The sequence below is a fragment of the Athene cunicularia genome (genome assembly GCF_003259725.1).
Source record: "Athene cunicularia isolate RWA chromosome Z unlocalized genomic scaffold, athCun1 chrZ_part1, whole genome shotgun sequence".
Taxonomy (NCBI): domain Eukaryota; kingdom Metazoa; phylum Chordata; class Aves; order Strigiformes; family Strigidae; genus Athene; species Athene cunicularia.
This window is the reverse complement of record NW_020799142.1, coordinates 33,810,791-33,829,325: the sequence shown is the minus strand read 5'-3', so window position 1 is coordinate 33,829,325 and position 18,535 is coordinate 33,810,791. Positions and strand designations below refer to the sequence as shown.

General features: G+C 38.5%; 1 protein-coding gene across 2 annotated transcripts in view; it reads left to right on the top strand.

Annotated features, from left to right (window-relative positions):
• Positions 1–18,535, top strand: part of DYM (dymeclin) — a 219,953-nt gene that overhangs the window by 94,851 nt on the left and 106,567 nt on the right. For both annotated transcript variants that reach the window (XM_026865591.1, XM_026865592.1), the window contains exons 12-13: positions 5,552–5,665; positions 6,997–7,091. In XM_026865591.1, the coding sequence (XP_026721392.1) occupies positions 5,552–5,665; positions 6,997–7,091 (209 nt within the window). The remainder of the gene's footprint in view (positions 1–5,551; positions 5,666–6,996; positions 7,092–18,535) is intronic.

Here is an 18,535-nt window from a genome sequence, read left to right as displayed (position 1 = left end):
TTGTTTTAAGAGTATGTTAAGTTTTCAATAATCTAAGCATTCGGAAGTCAGGAAATGAAATCTGGAACCACAACTTATCCCTGTTATATTCATGTATTACACAGTGTAATCATTACTTAATGATCATAACTGATTATTCAAATAACAGTATATTTTTCTTCTGGAAGGTTCAGTTGCTCAGCTTGAGATATTTTTTGTTGTCAAAGGGGTTAATTTATTTCTTCATATAAAATCTGCTCTTGAAAACAAGTGTATTCACATGGTCATAAATAAGCTGTTTTTAAATAATCACAAGCGATTAATTGCAAACAAAGTGACTGTCCGCACTTATTTTAGCATTTTGCAGTTGTGAAGTAACCCTCTAACTTGCTATATCTGACCATTGGTTTATGCTGAGCAGCCTTGGGATGATCAAGTTCTCCTCTAGCAGAAAATCTTTTTGCAGTGAAGTTCATCTGTGTAATCCATTAATTACATGGATAACAGCTTTTTAACTTTTCATTTGCCTGTTTTGTGAAAAAAACATGTCTATTTTTGTCTTTGAGTCTGTTCCTGTTAATCATCTGTGTTGTTCACCCTGACGAGTTGTCCTTGTTTACTGAAACTCCTTCGATGACTTGCTTTCGTTTATACCATCATCACTTTGTCTTAAAATAGTATTAGTTACTTGTTATAACCAGAAATTATGTCTGTTTCCACATCCACTCATAGCCTGCTATATGGGGAAGCCTTTCTTGTAGTGATTTCATGTTTCCTATTTGTTCCTCAGCCTTGACCATTCTTCCTTTAAATACCTCTCAAGTCTTTCCCTCTTCCCTGTACTCTGATTTTTCTATCCTTTTAGCAAAAGGTGTTTACCAGAATTTGTTGCACTTGAGCCAGTTGCTGGGGGTGTTTGTCACCTTAGCCAGCATTGCACTGCTACTAAACAGTGGCTTTCCCCTCTGTATGTTATAGTCACTGGCTTCACTTTAGCTCCCTTGTGGGAAGTAGGAGTCCTGACAAAATGTCAGGTACTAGGTAGCATGTGATAATGGAGATACTTTTTTTTTTTTTAATTGTAGTAATCTGAACTTTTATTTTGTCTCTTCATATACAGTACAGAACTCAGACTGCCTCAGCTTACCTACTAACATTAATTTCCTGAGCCTAATAAATGTCTTCAGTGGCTGTATCTTTTTTTCAGCTTAGAATACCTAGTCTGTAATGGTGTTTGGGATATACTTCTTGTTGCATAGACCTTTTTATGCATGATTTTCAAAGTGTAAAGGGATAAGAATCCTTTCAGGAGGTTCCTCCTTTTTAGGAGGTTCGCCAAAAAACCACCAAGCATAGGCAAACGAAATCTTCCCTGAAATACTTAATGAAAGAGAAGCTTTCATGTGTGCTAGGGATAAAGTGAGGGAGGAGAGTTTGAGTCATAATTAGAATGCTATTTCAGATGTCTTTTGTACTGTGAAAAAGCTTCAAGAGACGGAGTTGAGAATAAGGGTAGGAGATAAGTGAAAGAGTGTACCTGCACGTGGAATTTGCAGAGCCTCGGATCTTAAAAAATGTGAGAGAAAAAAGAAATACACACAAAAAAAGGCATTTTTAAGATAGTACTTAGAGTATTACCCTTGTCTAGAGAAAGCTTCATAGGATTCTTTTTCTCCACTGGGGTTTTGCTTTAGAGTCTACTGACTAAGAGTTTTGTTAAAATGTACATGTAATTATGTCTTGACTATTAAGTATTACTTACAGTAGGATCCCACACAATACTAAGGGAAATATAATATCCCCCAGCGCCTTGTGTTAAATAACACCCTGATTTTTGCCAGTAATACTCCTATCAGAAATGCTAGGAAAAGCCACAGTACGTGTTGCAGAGCTCAGCTGGGGGAAACTGGAAGCCACGAAAATCAGTGATGTGAAGGTCGTGACTGCTCTCCTGCCCAAAGGAGGATGAGTCCTGTGAGAATGCTTCCTTTAATTTTTTTTTTTTTTCCTTATTATTCTGCTGGTTTGAATGTTTCTGATTAATCACATATAGTTCTCTCATGAGTGCAGATTTTTCTGAGGGAGGAACTGTTGGATGTGTTCCTCAAAGGTCTTCGTTGTCATTTTGCTATGTGGTTGACTCTGATTGGATAGGCGCTACTTTGCTTTGTGTTTGTAGGTGATAAAAGTGCTTTCAGAGGCCTAAGTGGGAGCATGGTGTGGAAGGAGGGGGGGGACACACACGACTTGATCCCAACTGATAATGAAAAGAAAGCCTTAAAGCAAAGAGAGCCTGTGATGTGCATTTGGGATTTTAAGGGCAAAAGTTAATGGATAAAATTAAACAGAATTACAGGGCTTTATGAGTATGTATTCAGAGTAGGTGGCATAAAAGAATTATAGTCCAACCTCTCCATTCCCAGTGCTAATACAGCTTGCTTTACTGCGATATTTTAGTGCCGATCAGGGGGTCCTCATAGAAGCAAGATCTTTGATGCTTCACAGATTGCAGTATCAATCACTTGCTTAGTTTATGGGGCTTTGCAAGAGGCATGCGCTCTGTGTATATGTCTTAAACTTACTGCAAAAATTTAACACTGCTGACAAGAAAATAAATTCAGCAATAGGCATGCTGTAAAATATGCCTTGCTGAGACTCATATTTGGAAGGATTGATCAACAGTGATGTGTTTGCTTATTATAATGGTGGTATTCCAAATTCAACTATAGGGAGCATGGGGCAAGTTCAACACCAAAGCAGACTGATGGGAGAGAAACAGGAAGATCATGAAGATAATTAGAATGGGAGAATAAGAACTTCCTGATTGAAGTGTTTCTGTCATACAACTTTCCATTTTCTCTCTGAAGAAATGTTATTTTTAAAAACAAGTTGTCATCTCTGATAACAACTGTGCTGTTAATATTCTTACAGGACTCCTATAATGGCCACTCTGCTGTATGAAAAGCAGCCTGGCTTGTGTCAGAACTAGTGTTTCCAGCAGGACTAGGGAAGTGCCCTGTACCCAACACTGGTGAGGCTGCACCTCGAACACTGTGTCCAGTGTTGGGCCCCTCACCCCAAAAAGGCCATTGAGTGACTCGAGCGTGGGCAGAGAAGGGCAACGGAGCTGGGGCAGGGTCTGGAGCACAGGTCTGCTGGGGAGCGGCTGGGGGAACTGGGGGGGTTCAGTCTGGAGAAGAGGAGGCTGAGGGGAGACCTCCTGGCCCTCTGCAACTCCCTGCCAGGAGGGGGCAGAGAGGGGGGATGAGTCTCTGGAGCCAAGGAGCCAGCGCCAGGCCCCGAGGGAATGGCCTCAGATTGCTCCAGGGGAGATTTAGATTGGATATTAAGAAAAATTTCTTCACCAAAGGATTGTGAAGCACTGGAACAGGCTGCCTGGGGAAGTGGTGGAGTCCCCATCCCTGGAGGTATTTTAAAGCTCTGTAGATGTGGCACCTGGGGACATGGTTTAGTGGTGGACTTGGCAGGTTCGCAGTTGGGCTCAAGGATCTTATCTTAAAGGTCTTTTCCAACCTAAATGATTCTGGGATTCAGAATGGTTTGCACAGATACAGGCTCTGGGATGAATGGAAGAAACTGTGTTAGTAAAAGAGCTCATGGTCTCCCGTTTCTTTCTCAAATATAGGCAAAAATTTTACTTCATATACTGCCTTTGATGAGATGAATGGTGTGCATGACCATAATTTCTAATCCCCTTAAATATATAAAGTAGAGAATTTCAAAAGACAAATTTGTTATTATAGAAGCCACAAATAAGGGGTGACCTTTTTGGATTCCAATTCTGTGCTCTTTTAGTGATTAGCAACCAAGTGACTACATCATTTAAAAACATGGTGTGCAATTGTTTGTAAAGTAAACACCTGATTATCAGAGAAATGAAGTAAACCTTTGCCATTACCATTAATGAGATAAGGCAGCATTTTGCATCTTTAACAAATACAGAATGATATCTAATGTCTGTGTGTTGATTGCCCATTTCTCTGGGTTACCTGAGTGTGTTGAGTAGAACCAGTGTTCTCACTCTCAGCTGTGGCATCAGTTTTCTGTGTCTGTGTTGAGTTGTCGTGGAAGAGTCCTGCACTACCAAACCAAGGGATGATGCTGTGGTGCAACACTTCAGTGTTTTTTAAATATTTCAGAATTTCACTAGAGGAATATCTATATAAAAATACATACATAAATTTTGCTTTCCAGATACCCCATTTTTCCCAAAAAGGATTGTGGTAATTTCCATCACAGTTTATATGACTGTGTTATCTATCTTAGACAGAAAGAGTAAATCTATAGAATCAGAAGCAGCTTTTAGCAGTTCCCAGCATTTCCTTTCCCTTTGTCTTCTGCAAGTCATTCAGTGGCCAACTCTCGGTATCTCCTCACGGAACATTGGTTGCTACTTCTCCACCCTCTCTTTTAAAGAAAGAAGTTTTGATGTGAGAGCTTGTTAGTGGGAGGAAGAGGGCATTCTAGAAGCAGAAATGATATAAAATGAAGGGCAACAATTCTTTTCGCTATTTCAAAGAAGAGGTGGCAAGAAGTGATATAGTCAGAAGTGTGTTTTCGTATCAGATTTTAAAGAGAAGAGGTTAGTGAATGAAGTTGATCGGTGAGGTTGATAAGGTTTGTATTTTTTTTAAGATATCTGACCACGACATTTCAATGAAATATACTTAATATATCAAATATATTGAAGTTTTACAGAGTGACAAATTTGTGTGCAGTAGCTCTTACTAAGCAAATTTTGGTTTGACTAGAATAACCCTGAATTTTTAGAGGATCTTCTCCATGTTTTTAGGGTGTTTTCTCTTAACTTGATTTTACCAGTCCATTAAGGCAGGGTTTTTTGTGCATATATTTGCTGTATCACTCCAGGTTGTTTCGCTGAGGGTACTCAGAGAGGATAGTATAGCTTGATTTTTCATCTGCAATAAACTCAAAATGGTGGTAAACTTCATCCACCCTGATAGTGGAGATCACTGAAAGATAAGAAGCTCTTAACCTAGCTGACGATTTTCTCTAACCCATTAAGGGAAGAGAACTCACCTCTGGCTTCAGTGTGAAGTCAACAGTTAACCTGTTGATCTGCCCTGCGACCTTCCGCGTGTACGCTCTTGTCGATCAGTCAGAGCTTGTACGTGCTGCTTCTTGCCCAACTTGTAATGAGGAAAAACGGTAAGGAATTGGCAGCATGGTTCAGGTGGCTAGGGTGGAACAGGAGATTTTCTAAAGTGTGAAGGGTTAAGGAGTGTGGTGTCACAGGGCATAGAAATTGGGGAATTGCCAAATCTAATCATCTTTCTACATTTAGTGTGTTTCCACGAGACCTAAGATAAAGTTGAAGAGATCTGCTTTTTTTTTTTTTTTTTTTTTTTTTTTTTTTTTTTTTATTCTTGCTTTAGAATACAATAGGTTTTGGTCACATTTGAGGATGGAAGCTAATTTACCTATCTTAAGGAATGTGAGATCTCAGACAACTTTTTATGTTCTTATTCAGACCTAGGTGCTGAACTTTTTTTCTTTTTGTAGGTATTAATTTTTATTTTTTTTTTTTCAGATATTGAAAAATATCACTTGGTATGCTGAGCGTGTCTTAACAGAGATCTCACTTGGGAGTCTCCTGATACTAGTCGTGATAAGAACCATCCAGTACAACATGACACGGACAAGGGTAAGAGTTACGTGTAGCACTTATGCACGTAGTGTGGATTTCTAACTTCTGTAGAATTCAGTTTCAAACAGGGTGTGGGACTTTGATCATTCTGTTGCAACCAGTTGGCATCTGAATTTACAGGAGGGAAGGAATGGGAAGGTCAGCCATATTAACTAAGCACAATGTTAAGTGGTTCTGAACTTGTAATGCCAGCTCTGTATTATCATTCAGTTCACTGAGTAGGTTTCTCTAAAGTCTAAGATTCAGGCACTGAACTACTCATCTTCAGATAAGAAGGAAAAGTTCCTTAGGGTGATGAAAAAAAATAATTCTTTATAGGTTGTTTGTCTCTAGTTACTCAGAAGTGAGAATTTCAGCTCTATTTCTTGTTAGTGTTTTTATGAAGTATGATAGTGACTGGGCCATAAAACCCTTCTGAGCTCTAGCATAGCAAAACTGTTTCAACTTTATAGCCTCTTGTCAGATTGGTTTTGTGCATTTTTCAAGCATTTGATCCTATACCTTACAAAAGCATGGTATACACTTTTGAATATCTTCAAAATATTCAGCAATTAAAGGCACAGAAGTTTTTACATGAAAAAGTAGCAAAAAACCCCCTTATATATATTTTAAATTGTTAAACTTAAGGATTTCGCTTTTATCATCAAAAGAATTAGAAGAAATGAGGACATCCTTACTGTACATTTGTAGGATTTGGAATCTTATGTTAGGTAAATGCATATTTCAGACATGAATAAGAAAATAAGTGCCTGTTGGATTGGATAAGTGGACAAGTTTGGTTCTGTGAGAACCCCTGACTTTTGATAGGGCCATCATTTAAATGCTTCTCTGGTCAAATGGTTTCAGCAGTGCTAACAAGGGGACCAGATATCTCAAGTGTCACATGGTTATAGTTGTGAGATACTTAGAATGCTTTGAAGAGTGAACAGGCAGATGAGTTATGAAACAGAAAAATTCAGGTATAAGACTACAAAAAGGAGAGGGATAAGGAGAATATATTTCAGTGTTGGTTACATCTATGATGTCACTGTGAATCAACATTGCTAAAGATAGGAAGACATACACATATACACGTGTGTGTGTATATATATACACATATACACTCTGAAATCTGTATGAAGCAGTCACTCTTTTATAAGCCTTAGATTTTAAGAAAACATATTTAAAACATAACCAAGTATATACATTTGTCATTTCTGCTATATGCTTTTGACCATGTTCTTTAAAGGAACATTTATTACTCAGTCTTTTGAAGGATTCCTGCAGTAGGTGTCAGTGTATGTGAAAAAGACGGTTTGATGTGTTTTTCTTCTTCTTCCTTCTGACAGGACAAATACCTTCATACAAATTGTCTGGCAGCCTTGGCAAATATGTCAGCACAGTTCCGCTCGCTTCATCAGTATGCTGCTCAGAGGATCATCAGGTACATATAAAGACTTCTCTTGAAACTCATCTTTGCTGAAACTCAGGAGTAGAGAAATTTGAATTTTGTATGCCTTAATGGATACTGATGAACTAAATAGCTGAAATGATACCTGAATAACTAAATAATCTCAGGCTAAATCTTACATGCTTTATACTCGAACATGTTCCGAATGCAGAAAAAAAATAGCCTCTCTGTGTGAGAAACTTCTGAATTTTGATTCTCTTAACAGAACGGCTCAGTAGCTGCTTTCAAGCTGGAAGGTTTTCAGGGATTTGTGCGAATTACGCTTTTTTTTTAGTCATGTATCACACTATTATAAAAATGCACTGAGTGATGGTTTTCAAGTACTGTGCAGACTGGATTTTCAACTTGCTTTACTTCTTGCACATTTGGCAAGAGATGTATTTGTTAAATCAGATACAACGTAATGATCATTTTGTGACAGGGCCCTGGAAATATGGGCAATAAAACCCTTGCTTTTCAACTGATAAAGTTTATTAGGCTGTATAGTAATAAATAGTTTCTGCTCTGGTTCTAAAACAGGGCCATAACTTTAAAGAAGTAGGTATTGAAATTGGTCTTTCTCAGTTTGTATCTGTGCTGCAGGCCACTTTGTAATGGCAGGTAATCCTGTGTCAGGCATCCTTCTCATCTTGGCAGCCAGCCCTGCTCCATGCTCTGAGGAAAACCGGGAAGGTCCTTGTTAATGCAATCTGGAATAAACTGTTAAAGTGCTTGTCAAGTACAGACAGTGTGCCAGGAATAAGTAAATGATAATTGCACGCCTGTACACTTTGTAAAGGACTGGGTTAACAGGAGATACATTTCTTGCTAAACCACTGCTCTTTAGGATTAAATTCTCTCTGAGCCCCTTCTCTTTTGGAAATGGTTGGTTGTGAAACTATGGACAAGTAACCAGGATGAATTCATTCTGCCATTTTCTTTTCCCTGCTTGATACTCGCCCTCTTTTCACACCCTTGGCAGTGATAATGAGTGTTCAGAATTTGAATTTGAGCTACTTTCCCATTACATATCACAGACATTGTCTTAAATACCTGCTTTCTTCATTTCTTAAATCATAGACATGGAGACTGAGTTTTCAAGCATTTGCAAATGTTGGCCTCTGAAATCATCGATCCTGGGGTGGTGTGAGATACACTACCTTGATGCGCCAAAAAGATGGTCTGCTTTTTACTGTGATACTTTGTTTTCCACTTCAGAGCTTTTTCCTGTGTTCCCAGTTACTGATTTTGTTTCATTTTATCCTAACTGGTGTTTCTGCAGACCAAAGTTAGATGTGTTCCCGTGATTATATTTGGGGCAGGAAGAGGTTATCTTGCTAATCCAGTTACAGCTAGCTGTTATCCCACTCAGTAATCTTATCACAGAATCATAGAATACCAGGTTGGAAGGGACCTCAGGGATCATCTGGTCCAACCTTTCTTAGCAAAAGCATGATCTAAACAAGATGGCCAAGCACCCTGTCCAGCTGAATCTAACTGCATGTGTATTCCTGTGTGGCTTTTGTCAAAATGCTCAGTTTCTGGGCATTTACTGTTAAAAATTTAAACTCATGTTTCAGAGTAAGCTCAGCTGGGCCATTTCAATTTAATTGGGTTATGAAATGGCTAAGCATGTGGTCTGCTGGCTTATCAGAAGAGGTGTCAGCCATCAGTAGAGAAGCAGCAACCTCAGTACATTTGCATGCACATCTCCTCCCAACCTCTAAACTCCAAAAGGAGCCTTTCGTGCTGTGAGGCTCCTCCCTACACCAGTCTTTTCCAGCCTTCTCACATGTGGTTTTCACCATGTGTAATGGCATCTTTGAGGCAGACTGATTCCCTAATACATAAGACCCATCTCAAGACTGAAGGAAGGATGTGCAACACTCAGAAATTCTCCTGCACTGCTTGTGTGCAAGGTTTCAGCAATCTGCTGTGATACTTGGGTGCCTTGTTTGTCATCTCTCTAGATTGTCATCTTTAGTTACAGTGTGACTTTAACATTGCTGCCTGATTTTAGTTGTGAAATAAGTGTGCTGATATTCTTATTGAAGGAAGACAGACATGTTGTTGCTTAACACTGCTGCATATGAAAAGGAGGCAATAGGAGTGGAGTGAATGGCAGAAAATAGGGAAAAAAATTCTGTCACGTTGAAATTGTCTGTCAAATTTTATTCTATTTTTTTATTGTGTGAAGGACTAACAAAGCCACACTTGAAATGTGTCAGATAGAATGGAGACCTTAGAGCATACTCACAGCACTGGCATATTTGAAACTCTTAGCTCTTCCGAAGATGTAAGCTAGTAACTGCTCTTGATTGGTTTCTATACAGCTTTTAGCAGAGAGGCTTCACGTGGGATCTGAGCTGGGCAGTATTACAAATTACCCTTCAGAGAGCAGAGTGAGAATTTTGTCTGCATAAGAACAGCAGCAAGACTGTGCTTGAAGTTAAGACTTTAGTAATCTTTGGAGATGGATGGAAGATAAAGGCTTGTCAAGCACTGGAACAGGCTGCCCAGGGCAGTGGTGGGGTCACCATCCCTGGAGGTGTTTAAAGAATGCATAGATGTGGTGCTTGGGACATGGTTTAGTGGTGGACTTGTCAGTGTTAGGTTTGTGGTTGGTCTTGATGATCTTGAAGGTGATATGATTCTGTTCTGTGATTCTGTAATTTAGTCTGAGACACCAGTGCGTTTGGAGAATTGTAGAGATGGTGTCTGGTAGGATAGCAGTCTGGGAAGGATGCTGGTTATCCCAACCGCTGGGTGCCAGCAGGGTCAGGGATGTATTTTTCTGGTCGGAAATAATGTAAGGATTTGTAGATAAAATGAGACATACTCATCAACTGAAGAAGCAAACCAAAAAAGGCAATATGATACATATTACATAATAGGGTATTCTTACATAGTCCAAAGATACTTCATGCTGTTATTTTGAGCTTCTGTCATGTTGTAGCCAGACGCTCCCTGTTAGTATAGTGTAGAAAATATAATGAAGAAGTTGCATTTAAATTTAAAACAGATTAGAAAAACAAGAGGAGAGTGAGGGAATATGTTTTATTTATTTTTTCCCCTCAGTTTTTATGTGGAATGTTGACCAAATAACTTATTTTTCAGGTAGAAAACTGTACATCTGGATAATAGGCAAAAATGCCCACCAGGATTGGGATTTAATTTGCCACTGTGATCATGATTGCTTATAAATCAAAAAGACCTTAGTATAAAAATGTATTAAAATCTGTTGTAAAATGTCCTGCGGGGCTAGAGCATGGACAGGCTGGATGGAGGAGTTGTTCCAGAGGCAGCCTGTCTCCCGTAAGACTTCACTGCTAGCATGGTAACAATTTCTTCTCAGGAGCTTTAGTCTTGGGTTCCCTGGCAGGCTTAAGCATCTTAAAGGAAGTATTTAAACCTGATTTCCTCTCAAGATACACAATTTTCTTATAAAGTTGCAGTTACCAAGAAAAGCAATAGGAATAAATATTTATTTATTGTTTTGAGGTGTAGATTTCCTACCTCATAAAGTCTGTTAGCCACTATTATTAAATTTAGCCAGCACTGATGGACCTAACTCACCCCATGATACCAAAACAGAATATTTATATTTTATTTCCTATTCTGGTTCTACCATCAGAATAGAAGCATCTCCAAGAGAAGAAACCACAGTATCCATAATGAAAAAGTGGGTTTTGTGGAGGAAGAGCCTAAAAAGAAGATGGTACTTTACATTACATAAAGTATTTTAGGGTATAGGTTTTGAAATTAAGTAGCTGTGAAACACTTAACTTAAAATCTGCTTAGTAGTACAACTGAATAGACAGTCATAATTTAAGCCTCACCAGATGCTCTAATGATTCCTTCCTTAATGTGAGAAGTAATTCCATTTCCATGCAAGCTTTTTCCTAATCCTATTCTGAGCAGAGACTGCCAATTGTTTTAAATTCTGAAGACTATTTTCTATAAAGGAATTAGCTGGGAATATTCAATGTAGTGTACTTAAGAGCTCAGTAAAACACAGCTTCATAATGTTGGGTAATTTGTATCACATTCCAGCAAGCATGAAAATTGTCAGATTTGTATAAATCTATCACAAGCAGCTGCTGGAAGTAAAAATAGATGTAATAGATGTTTTATAATAAGATCCAGGGCAGTATTCAATTAATGCTGGATGTCCTCTGTTGTAGACTACCGTGACTTTGAGATCTTTCCCTTTTCTGCTGTTACCACTGGTTTGTTTTTAATTGCACAGAGGGGTGATATTGCACTGCACTGCGTCTCTCTGATATTTGTGGTGTACTGACATTTGTAGTATCTTTAAATTATATTGTTAGACTGTTATTAAAAATTAAAGCGTGTGATGTCAATATTGTCACAAACGACTACCAGAGGTGGCTGTACAGTCTCTGAGCAGCCAAGCACAACCAGGTGGAATGTTACATACCTGCAGCAAGGGTAGGTTTTTCCTTTCCTTGATTTCTATTTTACAATTACCAAAGAGTAAAGCCATGCACCTAACGGGCATATTAGTGCAGGTATTCAGTTTGTCACTTAAAACTGCAAGTCATTTGGCATTAATTCTTTTAACCCATTTGGAAATAGCTTTCCTGATACGAGAGCCTGCCTGCTCTAGTATGTGACACTTGGAAATGAAGAGCAGAGTCTTTCCCTGAACACGTATATTCTGACATCTCATCAGCATGTCATTCTAATAAAATCAGTGACAAGGTGATAACTGATTACTTAAGGCGAATTCTTTTCCTACAGCTTCACATATTGGAATGTTTGCTGTTTTCTAAGCAGGCATATACCACTAGAGGTTGCCATACACCTCACTAATTAGACAGCACATTTACCATAAACTGACTTTATGGGGCTAGAAAAACTATCCAGTTTTCCTTTCTTTCTACACTGTCACCTCAGCTATTCACATGTGGGGCTGTGTGAGCCGCTACGAGCACTTTACCGGTTGCACTTCTCCCTGTTAGGTGACTTAAGGATCTTAAGTATCAGAAGATGACACATAATTATATCAATGTCGTATTTTGTCGATTTCTTTGGCTGTCATAGAGAGTTTAGTAGGATTCAGGGAACAATACGAACGAAGAGGTTTCTGTCATCTTCCTGACGCTCATAGGAGTCAGGTGGAATTTGGAAAAAAGGCGTGCCTGAAAGGGATACAGGCTGTAATTTGTGCATGCTGTAGGATGCAGTGTGTTGTACTTGAGTGTTATTGTAGCCCTGGCATACCTGTTAGGAGAGCAACGTGTGAGACGTACAGCTGGCCATACTGATTCTGCTCCTGGCCAGAAGAAGGGGAGATAGTGACCCTGCTTCTCACTGGTTGGCCAGCCTTGAAGCTGATGGTGGTGGGGGCTGTAGGATATCCTAGAGCATGATGTTGGGCACTGGAGTAGCTCAATGTTGGGTTTTTATTTTCCTTTTTTAAACAAACAAACAAACAAACAAACAGTTATAAGTAGTGTGCTTAAATATCCATGCTTGGAAAGGATGACTGCATTGCTGTGGTTCCCCAAGTCTGCCTTCTCTCATCTGAACAGAGGCTGAAGCCCTTCTTTCCTTTTGCACTCTTCCATGAAGTCTTCATCATTTTTTAGAATCAGTTACGTTTCATAAGCTACCAAGAAAAATTCCCATCCATTCTGATACGTGCTGCTATATTCGAGAAGTTTCACCTCCCCAGCCAAACCATTTGTTTTATGGTTTCCTATGTCAGCAATTTAATTTTTCTGCTACAGCTTCCTCTTATAGGAGTCTGACAGGATTTTCTTGAGTGAAAATATTTATGACAGTTCTTTAAGAATAAGAGCACATGATGTGGCTTTAAACTGCACTTTTTAAACTCAGTTTAGGTTGTAATGTGTGAGTTTCTGTAGAAACTTACTGCTACTGCAATGCATTTATTAATAATTAAGTACTTAGCTGCAAGTGGCTTTGATCACCAAATTTCATACTGGATGAGAAAAAAGCTTACTGTAGTTAATACTACTGAGAGTGAGAAATACATATGGCGTGAGGAGAAAATGCAATTTCTCATAACTGCTCTTTTAACTTGACTTTTTCCTAAGGAAGTCTCTGAATTTTGGTAATAGATCCATGTAGCTGTGTATTTTATATTCCTGCATATGAAACCATATAGCTGTCTTTTTAAAAACACAGAGTAACATACATCCAGAGTCTAATGATTTCAAGTTTATCGGCCATTTTTTCAATGAGGGCCCTAATAGCCCTAAGTAAAATTGTCAGAGCACTATAAAACTTTTGGGATTAAACCATTAATTCCAGGTTAAAAAGTGAATTATAAAAACATTTTGCTGTGGATTTTTTTTTTCTTCTATTTTAGCACACAAGTTTTAGTCATTTAAATGTGTGCCTTGTTCTTGGGAACTGGTATAATTCTTCCATGTTTGGGTTTGCACAAATGAAAAATAGTTTGTCCGCAGAACAGAGTTCACTGCTTGTATAAGAACAGGTTTTGCTTACAGTATAAATATCTCTTGGGTTTGTGAATTTGAATTTTGGTTAGTTCACAGTGTCCCTTAATAAAGTAGTTAAATTCTTCTTGCAGTGTTTTCCTTTTTCAGTTATCTTTACAAAATTGCACATCTTTTTAATATTCCCCCATGTTATTTGATGGAGTGCATGACATATTATTTTTCCTGCCTACCTTTTTAGAGGCTGTAAGTAATCAGATTACTTGTTGTTATTGTCAATTTTCATACTGCATTGTCCTTAAAAGAAATAAGCATGTTACTTCCATCTGCTTTCCCCTAGATTATATCAGTTGTTGCTTTTATAAATTAGGGATAAAGAGGAAACTAATCAAGTTTTTCACATGTTGCTGTGTTTGGCAGAATAATGATGACTCTGTAACATGTGTTAATTATGCCTGCTACCATGGCATTTTTTTCCTGGCCTATGCATATTTATTAAAAATATTTTTTCTATATTCTACCTATATATGGGTGAAGTGTTTTTAAACGTAAACTTTCGTCAACAAGTATCTCCGTTTATAGAGCAGAAGACATTTTGAGTTGGCCAGCCATTTGTTTAATCAAATAGTTCGGTATTTGTGTTCAACGAAGAAGAAAAATGTTTATGCAGCAGCAGGACATGTGTGATCTGACCTGCTTATTAGGGCCCACATTCAACTGAAAAATCTGAAATTGTTAGTGTGTTAATGTGGTGAAATTAGAATCTACCAATTGCTTAATAAAATTTTTTAACCGTGCCAATAATGACATGTAATTGCTGGCTCAAAACTCATTAAGCTGCTCACATAGGCAGATAAACAAATTTCTCTCCCACATGGCTTTACACTCTCCGAGCATTCTGGTTTTCCTGCCTTTTTTTTTTCTTTGATGTCCATGGTGCTGTCGGAAAGCTCTTTAACATATAGCTTCCTCTTCCACTGGAGAATAGTGATGGGACAGTTGCTGCAGAAAACTAATGAAATTGAGTTTCCCAAATCAAAGGCACCTCTTAAGGAGAAAAACTTGAACAAAAAGCCAGGTTCATGAATACTTCAAAGCTGTTTTCTAATTCTCATTTGTTTTTAATTCTTATTTTAAAAGTTAAGTATAGGAACAGAACAGTTGCTTCTCATACAGGAATTGTGATTTTTAAATGGTAAAGTTTTAGCATAGTAAGCATTTCAAACTTTAAATGAGATGTGTGAACTGAGCAAAAAAAAATTAAGTGAATAGAGTATGCAGTACTTCTACTAAACTCCTCTTTCTGGCTTCTTTCTTGCAAGAGGGGAATCAGTGATGTTAAATTAGAACCATCTTTCAGATAGGAAATTTCCTAAAATTGTTCTGAAATTAGGGGTGGAACCCTTTGACCCTATGAAACCTTATTTCAGAAAAGTCTTATTTCAGAAACATCAGCTTTCAGTTTTCAGTAGTCAAAAATCACCATAATACAAGTAAGATGTCAGTGATGGAGTTACAGCGTAATAGCCAACTTACACATTTATTAACGCATAGTATGAAAACTAGTTCCTGCTTCCTTCATTGCTTCTCTGTTGGCACTGTGGTAACAAGGGATTTCTCTTGCTTAGAGCTGTGTGGCTCTGAGGAAGCTTTGAAACACACCGGTTTGCATCTTACCATGCACACTGGGAGCCTGGACTTCAGGTAGGCTTTAATGCCACCGTACGAACGATCAGTAGACAAGTCTTTTATGTTCTGGGTTCAAATCTTCAACTCTTAATTGGACCACTAAATTAAATCTCAGTTTACTGATCTTTTAATCATAATAGAGGAGTGTTCATAATAGCAAACCCTAGAGAACAGAGGCTGCTTCTGCTCTCACACCAGTGTACATCAAGAGACTTCACAAGCCAAATTATATAATAATAAAGATCAAGCTCTGATAGGAGTTCTGGAAATTAATGCCCTGTGGCCTGAGCTGTTAAATACTGAACGCTTTGAGCATCAGCTCCCAACTTCCCTTTTTATAAGCAAAAGAAATGAAAAAAAAAAAGGATTTGAGGTCAATGAACAGTTTCACTAAACCGGTGATATCTGCCTCTGCAGATTTTGGGAGAAGCGTAGTCTCAAATCCCTGGTTTCTGATAGTGAAATGTAAATACCTCTGGTCTGAGCTGTTCAAGAATAGTACATAATTTTTTTCTGCTTCTGCATCACACGTGGATTGCAGTTGTGCTAGAATTAAATTACCTTAATGAAAGTTATCACAACGGTATGACCGTTTTCTAACCAAGAGGGGTTTTTTATCAGCCTCGTGTTGGATTTCGCTGGCAGCAGTGATGGTGCAGGCTGTGAGCATGCAGGATGCCCTGCAGCCCTGGAGTCTTGATTCGGTAATTTGGGGGGCACCTTGATACAAACAGTGGCTTTTGGTAATTCCTATCCCCAAATATTTTCATGCAGGCATCATGTCACTGAATTAAACAGGGAAAAAGCATCATTCCGTGGATTCGATTTTGGGTGATCTGTCTTCAACTCATCTGGTTTGATTTTCTGTGTTTGCTTTGACACAGTAGCAAATGACCTGTTCGTCCCAGCAAACTGTCATTGCCATATAGTACTCTGCCTGATGAATTTGTTACTTTGAAGTGTTTGTGTTGATTTTTTTTTTCCCCTGTCCTTTGATTTGGTGGCATTTACCATGTGCTATATGCCTTGGATTTTAGCAGTATAATTCTCTTCAGCGTGGAAGGCCACAGAACTGACTGCTTGACATTGTCTCAAAATTAAGAATTAAAAACCTCAAAAAGAGTTTGCTTTTAATGTGTCTTAACTTTGAAATGGTTTTGTCACATTTTTCTTTAGAGGAGAAAACATTTATTATCTAACCTGGATATAAAATTATATTCCATTTATGAGAAACTGCTTTGTAATGAGATTTTTTTTTTTACCCCTTATGCAGTGCAGTATGTTACAAAAGTGATAATCCCATTTTTATTAGGTGTTCCCAGTAGAGCGAAAATGAATGGCTTCTCAGAAAAAGAGCTTTCATGATATTTTCATGTTCAGGCCGTGTTTGAAAGAGGAGACTGTGGGAATGGAAGATCAAACAGCTCCAAGCCACTGAGTCTGAACTTTTGTTTTAATCTGTGGACTTTCAGGAGTAGAAGTTGTGGGCACAGCAGGATACCTGGAAAGATTTTTGTGTCAACTGATCAACCCTGGGTAGTTTTGGCTTGCTCTTCCATGAGCTGTTCACAGGCACACCAGTCCCTTCGCAGATGCTTTTTACTCTCTTCATCCTCCACTGTGTCACTGTTACTACCTCTACGTGCAGAGGTTCCAGAATCTGTGGAGTGGCTTTTGTTGGGAAAAATAAGCTATTTGTAAAGATCTCAATCATGTTAAATAAAAGAAACATATGCTGGCCTTATTAGTAGCTTGTTGACCTAGATTAGCTGTGGGGAAGCTTATAAGCTGATCAGCCATTCCAAAATTGGGAGGTGTCATTGCAATTAGTGGGAAAGGCTGTGACAAAAGGGGAGACAACAACTGTGCAGATAAGGGAAAAGAGAATATTAGTAGAAATGTCCTCTTGCTGGTATGACTTAGAACTGTAAATATATTGAGGTTGATTTTTTACAAGGAACGAAGCATCCTTTGTTACTATACATTGCGTGTAGTCGTGGTCAAACATTAAAATGTTGCTTTAGCTGTATCAGAGAAAGAGAAGTACTCCATGTGGGCTCGCCTGTTTTTTCCCTGTGTGTAACATATGGAGGTGAGGTTTTAGGCTGATATCAGCTGTTTCCAACATGGAAATATTGAACTTGGTTTAAGCCCAGTTGAACCTGCTGGGGATTCTGAATGGGCACCTGATGGGACAGTAATACCCTCGTCCCCCATCTGGCGTGAGCAGTTGAATGCCCTGAGTGCCGCTAGAAGTGTTCGGAGACCGGGACCTCTGAGCTCATGGGTTGTGGAGACTTCCCAGATGGACAGACTCACAGATTTATTTTGAGGTAGATTAGATCAGTGTGAACCACAGGGTGTTCTTGAGCAAACTGTTGCTTTGCTGTGTCTCAGGGTCTTCTTACATGAATCAGAGTGGTTACACTTTGCGTATCATGGCACACTGCTGATTGCTGATATGGCTTTAAAATAGTTTTAATATTGAAATACATACCGCTCTAAAAGCTCAGCTTTGGAGAAGATAGTTTGCTTTTCCCTTGATCACTTTTTGTGTCTCTGCTGACTTGTAAAACCTAGCCATCATGGTAATTCTGTCATTTTCTGACAGGAAGTCATTACTGAAACTCTCATTAGTCTTCTGCCATCTAGAAAATTCTGTGGTACTTCAGTGTCTTATAAGATGCAAGTCATTGCTTGGCAGAGTGAATGGGTGGTTAAATGAAGGTGATGGAAATCAGCACCCAGCCTTGCCCGTAGAACTGAAGTTTACTGAAGTCTTGATACCAGTTTCAGGGAATCTAGAGCATCATGCAGATGCTTGCCGTGCAACGGAGAGCTGCAGTTTGGAGGTAGAAGTTCTCGTCCCATTTTTAATAATCATGAATGACCCATTCATAGTTATTGTGCTGTGTATGTTCTTTGGAAACAATACAGTTTGATAATAGTCTTCAAATTGGGGAATTAAACTTTTTTTGTGTGTGTGTGTAACCTTACAGCTTTTAAAACTGTTTATCTTGCAAATCTGTTATAATGGAGAGGATGAAATATTTGAGGGATTATGTACAGAAATAACTATTTTTGTGATACACTTTTATTGGTGTTTTACAGATGAATTCACAGAGTAGACCAAGGTTCTGAGCTATGTCACTTTTCTACATGTTTAATAGTGAAAGGAAGCAAAAATGAGAAAGACAGTAGAATTATTACAATCTTGCTAGTGCAATTTTAATTTCTTCTGGCTGGCCTGGGAAAAAGCTTAAGGCCACTTAAACTGTTTACAGCGTTGTATCCCAC